The sequence below is a fragment of the Alosa sapidissima genome, chromosome 2 (assembly GCF_018492685.1).
Source record: "Alosa sapidissima isolate fAloSap1 chromosome 2, fAloSap1.pri, whole genome shotgun sequence".
NCBI lineage: Eukaryota > Metazoa > Chordata > Actinopteri > Clupeiformes > Clupeidae > Alosa > Alosa sapidissima.
The window spans coordinates 22,331,082-22,343,485 of NC_055958.1; the positions used below are offsets into that span (position 1 = coordinate 22,331,082).

At 41.8% G+C, this 12,404-nt stretch overlaps 1 protein-coding gene across 2 annotated transcripts in view; it reads right to left on the reverse strand.

The window, feature by feature from the left end:
• The window catches only part of gpc6b (glypican 6b), a 57,717-nt gene that overhangs the window by 28,779 nt on the left and 16,534 nt on the right, over positions 1-12,404 (reverse strand). For both annotated transcript variants that reach the window (XM_042084149.1, XM_042084147.1), the window contains exons 3-4: positions 9,407-9,798; positions 3,996-4,161 (exon numbers count right to left, since the gene is read on the reverse strand). In XM_042084149.1, coding sequence (XP_041940083.1) covers positions 3,996-4,161; positions 9,407-9,798 — 558 coding nt within the window. The remainder of the gene's footprint in view (positions 1-3,995; positions 4,162-9,406; positions 9,799-12,404) is intronic.

Here is a 12,404-nt window from a genome sequence, read left to right on the forward strand (position 1 = left end):
TAGATTCCTGCCTGCCAGGGCCTGACACACACAACTACTGCTGCAGTGCAACTGATGATTTACAGTGATTATATAATAATAACATCCTACTGATTGCAGACCAGCCTTCAAGGATATACCCTTTTTACAAGGCTAGACTTTTACTGGTTTACTAAAAATTTCCTCAGCAAACAGTAAAATGCTAGCTGGGTTCATGTCAAGCCTAGGAGTGCTCTTGTAAAGGCCACCCATTTAGTCCACATAACCACTAGACACGTACTCTGAGGGAAGTGAAACAGAACCATTGCAAACCCTTTGATTTTAGCTTTTACAAAGTATACCAGTCCAGACATGAATCTGAAGGAACTGTGAATCTGTTTTTTGCCAAGGCCCTGGCAATTTTGGTGTTTGGATGCTACTTCCAATCCCTAACCCTGAAAGATCAATTCTTGCAAGCTCTCTGCTGGAGGTTTGTGAGCTTTGACACCCAATTGTGCTCCACAAGCTGTTTCTTTAATCTTAAATATGTCTGTGATACATTAAGCTCTCAGCCCATTTACTGCTTGCCAAAGGCGAAAGAATGTGCCGCAGAATTGTTGGCCCTGTCACCTGAGAGAGAAATAAAACAAACCATTTTGCTTTTTTGGAATAAATAAACCAAAAAAATGTCCCACGGGCAAGTAATGACTGGGTTGGTTGCAGCCATGTACTCCTCCAGAGTTTGCGGTTGGTGTTAGTGCAAAAATAACCAACCTGTATAAAAGCCACATTCCTGACGCCATCATTCATAAAATGTTCATCAACTTCAATTTAGATTTTTTTGCCCCCAAATAAAACAATTAACTCTCCCCTGGAATAGAACTGCACTTAAAACGCACGCAAAAAAAGGGGGCAGTGGGATGTCTGCCGTTGCTGCACACAGTTTGGCTGCTATCTGCGCGGCACATAAACGCGGGGTATTCTGCAGAGAGATGAATGTTTGTGGGATGTCATGTTTGTGTGGGCTGAGCGTCGGCCCGGCACAGCTGCGCTGAATGAACATCTGTTTGGGTCTGCTTCTGGCAGCGCCATGAGGGTCCCTCTGTTTCCTGCTCTCCGGCCGCGGATGGAGACGGAGGTCAACCGTGGGCTAATGTGAATCGCTGCCTTTTTGTTTACGTCCGTGTATTAATGTAGTGTGCTGGAGCCTGGCTACCGCCTAGCTGGCAGGAGAGGAGAGACAGAGGCACTGGGGGATAAATCGTTGCTATCAGGAGCTCAGCTCGCAGCTGTAAAGGATTTCCTCCTGGCTTCTGGGCTGGACTGACTCCGCTACCCACTCCACCCCCTACACCACACTCTTATAGCACCCCCCTCCTCCCCCTTCCGCCCCACCGAGATTCTAGTCCATACTGTTCTTTCCTGATAGACAGCCAACAGATATGTACCAGCCAAACCATTTTTCTGTCTACAAAGTATTACATTATTTCGGTCTTCTCAACAAGATGCAGACACATTTTTCTTAGGACAGAGCAAGAGCACAATGACATTTTTTCAGAAGTATCTTCTCTGTCTCTGCCTTGTATGGATCAGTATAATCATTTCCTACACAGGATGCACTTCTTGGACAGTTGACTATCTTTGTAATGACCAAAACATCCAGAACAGAGAGCTCTCCACTGCTCACTGACAGTCTATAGCAAAATAGGGTCTGGGTCATGTGCCAGATATGCATTAATGTAAGACTCTAAAAGGCAGATCAATTTCTCCTTAAGATTTGACCTACACAAAATTGAAAATCTTTAAAGGTTTTATGAATGTGAAATGTCAGAGCTTAATAGTATGAAAATGACATTTTGTTTCTATTAGAATGAACTCTCTGTTAAAGAGGTTACTGATGGTGGTGGAAGCTGTCTACATTTACAAAAACCTCTATAGACCCTTTCAAGAGAGTTCCATTATCAGCATCATAGTTGGCCCCACAAGGCTTCCGTTTTAACATTCCATATGTTATCCTAATGCAGAGGAAGTAGATTGGGAATCAAATAGAATGTTCAAGCATTGTTTTTGTTTTTATTGTTGAAAGGGTCTATAATAAGTAAGGGATAATGTAGGCTATAGAACGCCGGTCATTGTCGGGAGATAGGTCCCGACAGGGCGAACCGGACCCCGACGCGCAGCGGAGGGGTCTTGTTCCGCCCTGAAGGGACCTATCTCCCGACAATGACCGGCGTTCTATACATTATCCCGCTTATTACACGGCTACTTACCAAAACGACACAATAAACTCCCCACGATATGACTCTTTAGCCTACATAGCCTAGGCTATAGCCTATTTGTTACCGTTTCATCATGGCTTTTGCTGAGAAACAAATAGTTCGCAACAACACACGCTGAACTTGAATCAAACATTCTTTAGAACACAGCTGATCAACCGTCTGCTTTCACTTTTGAATGAAGTTCCAATCCTTGCGTAGTGATATGAAAGAATTGAAGCACAAAGCCCATTTTCCTTGACAGCGGTCTGTTATACTTAGCAACGGTCTGTTATTCAGAATTAGCAGACCGCCGAACGTTGGGTAGGCCCATTCAAGTGAATGGAGCATTCTGCAGCACTATGAAGAGCCGTGTAATAAGTAAGGGATAATGTATAGAACGCCGGTCATTATTGGGAAAATAAGTCCCGACAGGGCGAACCGGACCCCGAGCGCAGCGGAGGGGTCTTGTTTTGCCCTGAAGGGACTTATTTTCCCATAATGACCGGCGTTCTATACATTATCCCGCTTATTATACAGTAGGCCTACAGGCTACTTGCCAAAACGAAATAATAAACTCCCCACAATATGACTTTAGCCTACATAGCCTGGCCTATTTGTTACCGTTCATCGTGGCATTTGCTGAAAAACAAATAGTTCGCAACAACACACGCTGCTGAACTTGAATCAAACATTCTTTAGAACACAGCTGATCAACCGTCTGCTTTCACGTTTGAATGAAGTTCCAGTCCTTGCGTAGTGATATGAAAGACGTATCAGAAGCACAAAACCCGTTGCCATTGACAGCGGTAATTATATGTTTGCAGCGGTAATTACATGAATTTATTTTACCGTAGAACGTTGGGAAATCCCATTCAAGTCAATGGAGCGTTCTACTAGCATTGTGAAGAGCCGTATAATAAGACTGATTATGTAGAATTATGAGGACAGCTAATAGCATGACAAATTAACAGATATTTTTTTTTCAGGATGTAGGCCTATAGTGGCATGAAAGCAAGACAGTAAAATCCAATTCAATAACAGGAATCTACTGTAAGGGTGAATGGATCTCTGACACCACATGCACTTCTAACATATCAGAAAAACATTTAGTCTGTGTGTCAGTGAGTGTCAGAAGCCACCCTAACATATGATTTGACTCTTTATATCACCCCACAATAAACTCCATGCTCTCCTGCCTCGTGCTGGGCCCCCAACTGCACACACAAAGGTCCAATAATGTATCCGTCACTCATTCAGTTGAGCAGCGTTGTAGGCGGAGTGAAAAGCATCTGACTTTGAACACGGGACGTGTGCTGTTTTGACATCCCACCACTGTCTGGAGACGAGTGGCCTCGTTTCCTCAGGCCTCTGTTCTCTCAGACGAGGCGCTTGTCACAAGACTCCGGAGTGGAGCTCGGCTCGGCTCGCAAGCATGCTCTCCAGCACGCCCCTCTCTCCACTCCCCTCTCTGCAGCCCTGACATTTCTAAACACAGTGCATTTCTGAATAACGTATTACATGCAAGAAGTAAATGTCATGATAGATTCCTATCAGGCTTTGCCTTTGAACCACCCTCACTCCCATTGAATTGCTATCTGAGAGACCCCAATGATCCCCAATTCCCAATCCATCTCAGCAGGAGCCAGAAGCCTTTTAAAAACATCTTTCATCAGAAGCGCTGGCTACACCGCACTTAGAAAAACTTTTATCCAAACTATTGGAAGTTTTTCTGTTTAACCATGGGCAAGAGAAATAGTCTCATAAGAAGCATCATCTTACCGATGTACTGATTCCACTCGGGGTCCAGATCAGCCTGGTTGGCGAGGCAGCCCTTCATCACATTCAGACAATAGTTCTTGCAGGGCTTGGCTGATGGCACGCCTTGGCAATAAGGACAGTAGAATATTTTGGTGAGCGCTCTTAGGCAAGCCGGGGACATGCTAACCTATGACAGAAGATCAGGGCATGTGTCAGTGATGAATCAGAATGTCAACAAATGTTACATGATCAATAAACAAGTCAATATAATGTAGGTTTCCTAGTTAGTAATCAAATTAGTTTTCTTTGGAGTAAAGCAGCATAATGTCTCACAATTAACATGCCTGAAAACACAAAACACTCTTTTAATTTGACTGTCATCACCTATTTATCTTCTAAGACAGGACTTTGAGGTGATAAACAATGTGAGATGTCAAATTTTGTTTGAAATAAAGGCCTCCACACACAGGAACAGACAGTGAGTCGGAGTGTGGTGCACTCGGCCTTCCAACTTCAATGACATCAGAGTCCATTGTTTTCAATACAACCCTGCACATCACCACTGAAACCCTTTTGCTGCTGCCGTGTAGATTACCATTCAGTTCTTTTTTTGTCGGCATCACTCAATAAAATCCATTGTTTATCAAATGGTTGTCAGCTAAAAATCAGTTGGAAAGTGTGGGTACACTCATGTTGGTGCCTTAACTGGTAATCTGTAATGGACTTCTCCATTTGAGTAACCATCCCAATGCTGGGGGTTCCTACCTTCATAGACAGACACACAGCCTGAGGTCTGAATACCGATGGTCATCAGTGGATGAGTTTATAATACAAGCATGTGCATGCTAAAATAGAACATAGTCTTCTCTACTGGTAAGAGGCATAAACAGTAATGATGGGTGCTGGCCATTTATAGTGAAGGCTGTCTGGTGTTTTATGGCAAATGGTCAGTCAGATATAAAATTGAGAACATAAAGTTGCTGAATTGAGTGATATTGTTTACAACTGGAATTTTTAGAGGAGATATTTTTTCAATTTCCATCTAAATATATCTTAGGCTGCTAAAATGCATACCATAACTTTAAAAAAGCAGCTTCTTCTTCATATTTATGAATATTTTAAATATGAGGATGCTTTAACTACCAACAACAGAGAACGCTTTGTTTCAACTTGTACAATGAGCTGCAAAGACATGCATTTTCTACATGTTGGCATTCAGATAGAAATGCTGACAGGCCTGTGCAAACACTGTGACCACTGGCGAAAATAGCAACTCGTGTCTGCACACTTTCACAACCAAGCAAGATTAACCACAACCTACAGGTGGGATTTTATCATATCATCATGAGTCACAGGTGTACAAACCAACAGCGCCAAAACCCACGACAAGCAGAGTACTGTGAGAGTCTCCAACAGGCCAGACGGTTAGAGCAGACTGTGGCAGCACAGCAGACGGAACACACACACACACACAGAATGGCAACTCCAGTGACCCCAAACAGTACATCAACTGTTCGTAAAACAGGCAATAAGCAAAGCAAAGACTTAGACACATTTACATGCAGTTTTAGAGAATAACAGAATTATTAACTCTCATTTTTTATGGATTTGGGAGACTCTCAAGTTATTCTGGATTTGGGAGACTCTCAGGTTGAAACTGAAACTTCCCAACTACTGTCTTGTCATATGTATTTATGACAGTAGGGTACAAATCAGTTATGTTTACAGTAAGCTCATTTTCAAAAGGTCAGCTCTGTTTTTCAGGCAGTGAATAACACCATCTTATTTTTCCATGTATACCTAGCGACCAGCTAATGGCAAACATGAAAATGTTTGTGTTTATAAAAATGAGGTTTACACACAATTACTAGCAGTCAGGAACATGGGCGAAATGGCATGAGCTAGACATTGAGTGTCTTTCAGATCTGAATAGAACAACTGATTATCTTATATATTCTACACTAGAATATCATCCTTCCAATGCCTCAAATGTTGGAGAGTGAAAATGTTATCCCATATTTACCTAGCCTGCCTTGATATATTTCCACATTGTAGAATAATATTATGGATGAACTTCAAAGCACATACTATACAACAGGGTTGCAGAAGACAACATAAAGGTTCTGTGGAATTTTCATATGCACTCCACCAGAAAGGATGCACAATAAAGGGCCATCTCTGCAGCAAGTTTGCATATCTGGTGGTCGCTCAGTCCCTTTAATGTCTGCCTCCCCAAGCCCACAAGTGTGCCTCCGCTCAGTGGGAGCAGACAACTGCATCAGCCGGCTCCTCTAAGACAGTTTTGAAGAAAGGATCAAATAAACGTGTCCTGACAGATGTGTGCATCCCTCTAACTTCAAATGACGCCCGCATTGTAGCCTCGTTGTACAATGGTTTGCAGAACACTGTGGATTATATCCCACTGACGGTCAGAGTTGACACCTACACAAGTGAACTGAAAGTTTGTCAGGGTGGCAATGCAGATATGTAATTCTGTCATTTGTATTATTACTATATTTTATTTATTATACAAATCTAACAACCATGATTGTGATGTGATCTGTATGAGATTAAGTAGTGCACAACAAAGCAATATGGCTGGCTACCTTAGCAACAGGAGAGGTGAGAATTAAGCCAAAGCTTAAGCGTGGGTGCAGACAAACTGCATTTCAACTACATTTTGAACAACCACAGTTGACATTACGTTTAACTGAGTCACTCTTAAATCTAAAAGTAGAGGTACTATTAAAAGTATTTTAGTGCTGATGGATGCTCAAGATGATGCCATGTTGCCTCCTTCCCTTTTCTTCAACAATTATCATCGATTAAACAGTGGGGCTCTGGCTTTGCATCTGGGACCACTTGAAGTGCAGGTAATGTTGTAATTACATGCCATTGGTCTTATCAAATGAGTTTCTATTATTAGAATTGAGCCCTTGTCCTTTATTGAATGAGGAACTGAAGCCTGTCTAAGTAAAGCAGGCCTAATAGCAGCCCTGTGATAATGATTGTCATGAGGTCAGTGAAGCTGCCAGGCTCTGGGATCTCCAGGGCACCAGCCTCCTGTCTCTGCTCACCATACCTACCATCGGTCTGGTTCACCAATCCCAAACAATCCCAATCATGTGTCTGGTTCACCAATCCCAAACAATCCCAATCATGTGTTCAATTCAATCTCAAACTGAGGAGACCACAAATCTTAGTTTCTGAAAACACGCCATGCGGTGGCTTCTAACAGGGAGGCTACACCAGGTGGGCAAATGAAGCGCTCTGGTTTTGTAGCGTAAAAATAGTTTTAGAAAACTGGTGTAATTTTTTCGAATGTACGTGTCGCTATCACGACTGTTGTAGCCAGTACTACTGATTATAGTGGAAGCTAAATGTTGCGGCAGACACTACGTGAACAGAACGCTTCAGTTAGTGCCCGGTGAAGCCTCACTATAAGAGTAAGTCCCAATACTCTTCTTGGAACACTATCAACACATTCATCCTTCAGAAATGTCATTCATAATGTATGATGGCCTATTTAGGTCTGATTTCCCATTTCCTGTATGCATTTCCAAAATTAAACATCTGACAAATACATTGTCTATTTTTGCTTTCCTGTTTGTCTTTTGCACATATCATACACAGAGGTCATAAAAATCATTTAAATTCTGCAGAGGGTTGTTGATTATCTCCATTAATTTACAAAAGTACATTATATCAAAAAATTTAAATTAACTTCAAGCACGATGAAAGAGAATAACCAAGCTCATTGAAAATTCCATCTAGTTCAAGAGGGCAATATCTGAGCCATCCCTTTTATCTTACTCAGCACATGCCCATTACTGCCGCTGTGATTTTATAAGACTGGGAACAGCTCACTGTATTCAGCTAGTTGAACTGGCATCAAACAGAATAGCTCTCTGGTGAAGTAATAGCAATCTCAGATCTATTGCTTCAGTGGGCACATTATAGGAGAGCTGACACAAAATCATTTAGCTCAATGGTCGTCTTAGGTCTGGTGCTCTGAGAATGCCGCCGGACTCCTCCATAGAAAATATAGCAGATGAACTGATGTTACCACAACACAGAGATTAAGATCTATGTGTTGTGGTCCCTAGGCAGGTGGTGAGTCAGCTGGAAGAGGCAGGGACAGAAAAAAACCAGAACCTCCTTTTCCCCTTCCCTTTTGGGAGGCCACATGACAGGCTGAATTCAGAGGTGTGACCGTCAGTACGTTTGCACACACTGAAAATGAGGCATGTTTTTCAGCAAGCGAATCTGGCCCTCCCAGGAGTGAAGGCATATGTTACGAGGAAACGAAAAAAATCCTCACAATCATATCAAATCTCTACATAGTGACAAGATGATGTGCAGCTTTCACCAAAAAGGCTGGATTATTTGGCATCAGGATGAGACATCAGCCAATGTGCAGCACCAAAACGGTTTAGACAACGACTAACCATTTCAAATATCTGTCCTATTTCCTCTGTCAATTATTTAGATCCACAATGATCTAGTACTATACAACTAGTACCACTGATCTATCATACCCGACACATTCAAAGAAAAAGGGCTACAGGAAAGTTGAAAGGATGACACATAGGAAAAGACATCAGGTACTCTGGAGAGGGTGATAACTAACTGCTGTAACTCAATAACGCTCCAACTCTAACTCTAACTCTATGATATGCAGGACATTAGTATCTGGGCTGTGCTCGTCATAAAAGAAGAGGCAGACAACACAATAGGCTAGTGACAGGTAGGATTGTGCATGTACAATACTGGATAGAGTTTTTAACAAGGGGACAAAACGAACAAAAAAAAAAATGGGAAAAATGAACAAAAATGATGCCAACGTTGATTGTTAGTAAACTTAAACTGTTGAATTTTGGCATTTTATATACTATAGGTCATTCAACGTCAATTCAACCAGGGCCCACACACTTACTGTAGGTCTCAAACAATTCTGAAAAAAATACCAGGTGTACCAATGTTACCCAGGAGACACACTGTAAAATGACTTATGTAAGATCAATACTTTCCAAGATACAGCCAGTTTTACAGGGGGGGAGGGGTGTCGATTTTGTTCGGCCTATTTTTTTTATCATAGGATGTGCACAGAATCAGGATGTTAATAAGTGTACGCTAATCTGTGGCCTTCCTGGCTGCAGTATTTTCCATACTGTACATGTGCACACTTTATGTAGTATAGGTGCAAAGAGGGCACTTGAGGTGTGGTCAGTCTGGGACACCACATGGTGCTAATCCAGGCCTGCTTATACCACATTTTAATGGCCCTAGGACTAAATGTATGATTTGCACTACTAAATGTATTATTTGTATATTTCTTCTTGCATGGTTTGTTTCATTGTTCCGGTTTATTTGGACATAGAAGAAGATTTAACATGTCAATCTTAACAAATATAGATATCATCATGACCTACCTTAGATACCCTGTTGGCTACCTCACGCCCGACGGTGAGGCCCTGGACGAATGTGCGTGCTGCGATGAAAGCCCTTGTAACCTGAGATTTCAGTTTCTTGGGCACATCTCCAAAGGGCTTGAGCTGGTCCGTGTACTTGTTGATACATTCCAGATAGTCCTCGGTGATCACATACTGGGAGTTGAGAAGTTTAAACATGCGCTCCAACAACCGTGTCCAAAAGTCGTTGAGCATTTCCTCCAGGTTGACGTTGCCACCCTTGTAGTATCGCTTCAGCTCCGCAAACAAGGTCTGGAAGACCTCTGCGTTCTGCATGTAGGGTTTGCCATATGTCCTCACAAACATCTCATTCAGAGACCTCTCTGTGTTGTCCAAAAGCTCCAGGAAGAACTCTGTGGTCAGAAGGGTAAACATTTATGAATGTCACAGTGCTTGTGCGGTCATTGGAACATGCAAAATGATTTAGGCCACACATCACCAACATTCACAGAAAGTTCTGCAAACAGAAGAAACACTAATGGGTAAATAAATTAAAATGGTTTGTGTTTTAGAATCATCTATGCTGGTGCATTCTAAATGTTGTGTTCTTGACCCTCATTGAGATTTACTATCTGATATTTTAAAACTTTAAATAAAGTAAGTGTGTGATACTTTATAGATTGTTGTGGAAAACCACAGTAATAATCCAATAAGTCACCAATGAACACTCTGAATAAGCACCAATAGCACTCTGGAAAAACCTGATCCAAGAAGACACGTTGAAACTGAAGAGAGCTGCCGTTGACCACAAAGTTTAATTCACAAGTACTGACAATGGACAAAGTCTGACAAAGTAAGTACCACTAAGCAGTAAACTGAATCAAGGTATCTGCAGATAACCAGTTCCCCATGAGAAGGTGCGCACAATCTCAAGTCTGAGCTATGGTGCTCCGTCTTTTATGCAAGAAGCGGGTTCAGGGGCTTCCTTTTTCCTATACGTCACACGTCCAATCAGAAATCAGGTTGTCCCCTTTGACAGGTGATCGACATGTTGACGAACCAATCAGGATCCTAATCAAGGAGTCAATTAATTATATTGGTGGAATTTCTTCTACCAGTTTGCATGAAAAAATAATGTGTGCCTAGTTCCATTTTTCTAATAGGCTTGGGTTCTTGGTACTTCCCTGCCATCAGTTCTGATCAATATGTTCTTTCAGGTACTTCCCTATCGTTGGTCATATTTCTTCTTTTTACGTTGGTCATATTTCTTCTCTTTACCTTACCTACTAGGACATTTCTCTAACTTTAGTCATATTTCCTCTTTTATTATTGAGACACTTCGTAAATTTGTTTATGTGTTGATTTCTAACTGTCCAGAAGCTCAGGGTACTTTTTGGTGTGTGTGTGAGTGCATAAGCTTTAAGGGGTGACAGGTCAACGAGTTCTCTTCAACGAGTGCAGAGGTGTACATAGGCAAAATTTGTCAGTGGATGTTGCACAAAATATCTCTTATTCACCATCTTGGCTGGCTGAAATCTTCACAATGTAAGTATCACTCCATACAGTGCTAGGAATTAATCATTTTGACAACACACAAAAGCCAATGAAAAGGGCTCCAGTTATATTGTAAGTCAACTAGAAACATGAGGTATTATCAGATTCAACTGGAGAGAAGCAAGGGTTAGAGGAGAGTCTGATTTTAATTTTCAGCTGTCAAAGACCCTAATTTCTTATGGTAACCTTGAAAAGGGTATATGAAAATAAACAGAGGAGCGCAGTGATGGTGGCGAGGTCCTACTGTGTGTGAATATGGTGAAGTGACTGAGTGTGAAGTAGGGCCCCGCAGGCTGCAGTTAATTACAGACACGTCTCCTGAGATCTGACCAGCAGTGAGTCACGCTGCTGAACATTTAATACGAGGCAGCCTCCCTCCCAAATATTGGGATCCACCATCAAAGCATGGGAGTGCACATTGGACATAACAAACACTTTTGGTCAAAAGTTCACGCATTGAGGTTCTCAAGGCGAGGCGGTTACCTTGAGATGCCCCACTGTCCACAGCCTTCACTGTTCAGTGCATATTTTCAAGACAAATAACACTTCAGCAGAGTGACAAGGCTGCTCGACTAAGAGGACTGATTCAACATACACACCTTGAACAGGAGGCTATTCAGAGTTGTGTTAATCAGACTTCATCAACTTAATGTTAATTGATAAATCATCAAATACATTAAAAATAATGTTGTAACTATTATAACTATTCAATTATAACTATTTAATCTAAGTATTTATATCTAGAACAGAACAGAATAATTCTTATCAATTATTCCAAATGTAGCACTCACAGCCATACAATGACTCCAATACAATATGCATGTGACTTTCCACCTCTATTCTTCATCTTTCACCTGACTGCAATAGGGCAAAACTTTTTAAATAATGTGTTAATGAAAGTGCTACAGTAGGCTGTGTGGCCATATGGAATTCTACTTGATACATTATTTATATAGCATTGAATATAGACAGGGTCTATGCTTCTGTTTCTCACATGCAAACCTCAAAGGGAATCTTTCTCTCTTTGAATGCAAAGACAGCTTTCCTCCTATTCACATTTTTATCCTGTGCATTTTTAATTCAAAATGCTAAAACAGATTTACTGGTCATGGCACGATGTATACTGTATTGCAAAGGCACGTGCGGATGGTGATACCGTTATCCATTTCTTTCACTTTGGGCCAACTAGTGTCACAAGGTCGGTTTGTTCGCCGCTCGCGGGCCTCGAACCCGCCACCTTGACACACACCGGCATGGAAGACGAACGCTCTAACCACTGAGCTAAAATCCCAGGCTTCCAACTCAACGGTTAGAAGTGAGGATTTACACGGGCAACTAGCACGCTAGCTCATTCTGCCTCCGTTACACTAGCATAGAAAGAAATATAAGTGACACCGACTCACTCTCCAAATGTTCACTTTCTCAACCTCAGATGATGAACTTACAGCAGAGTCTAGGACCAGCA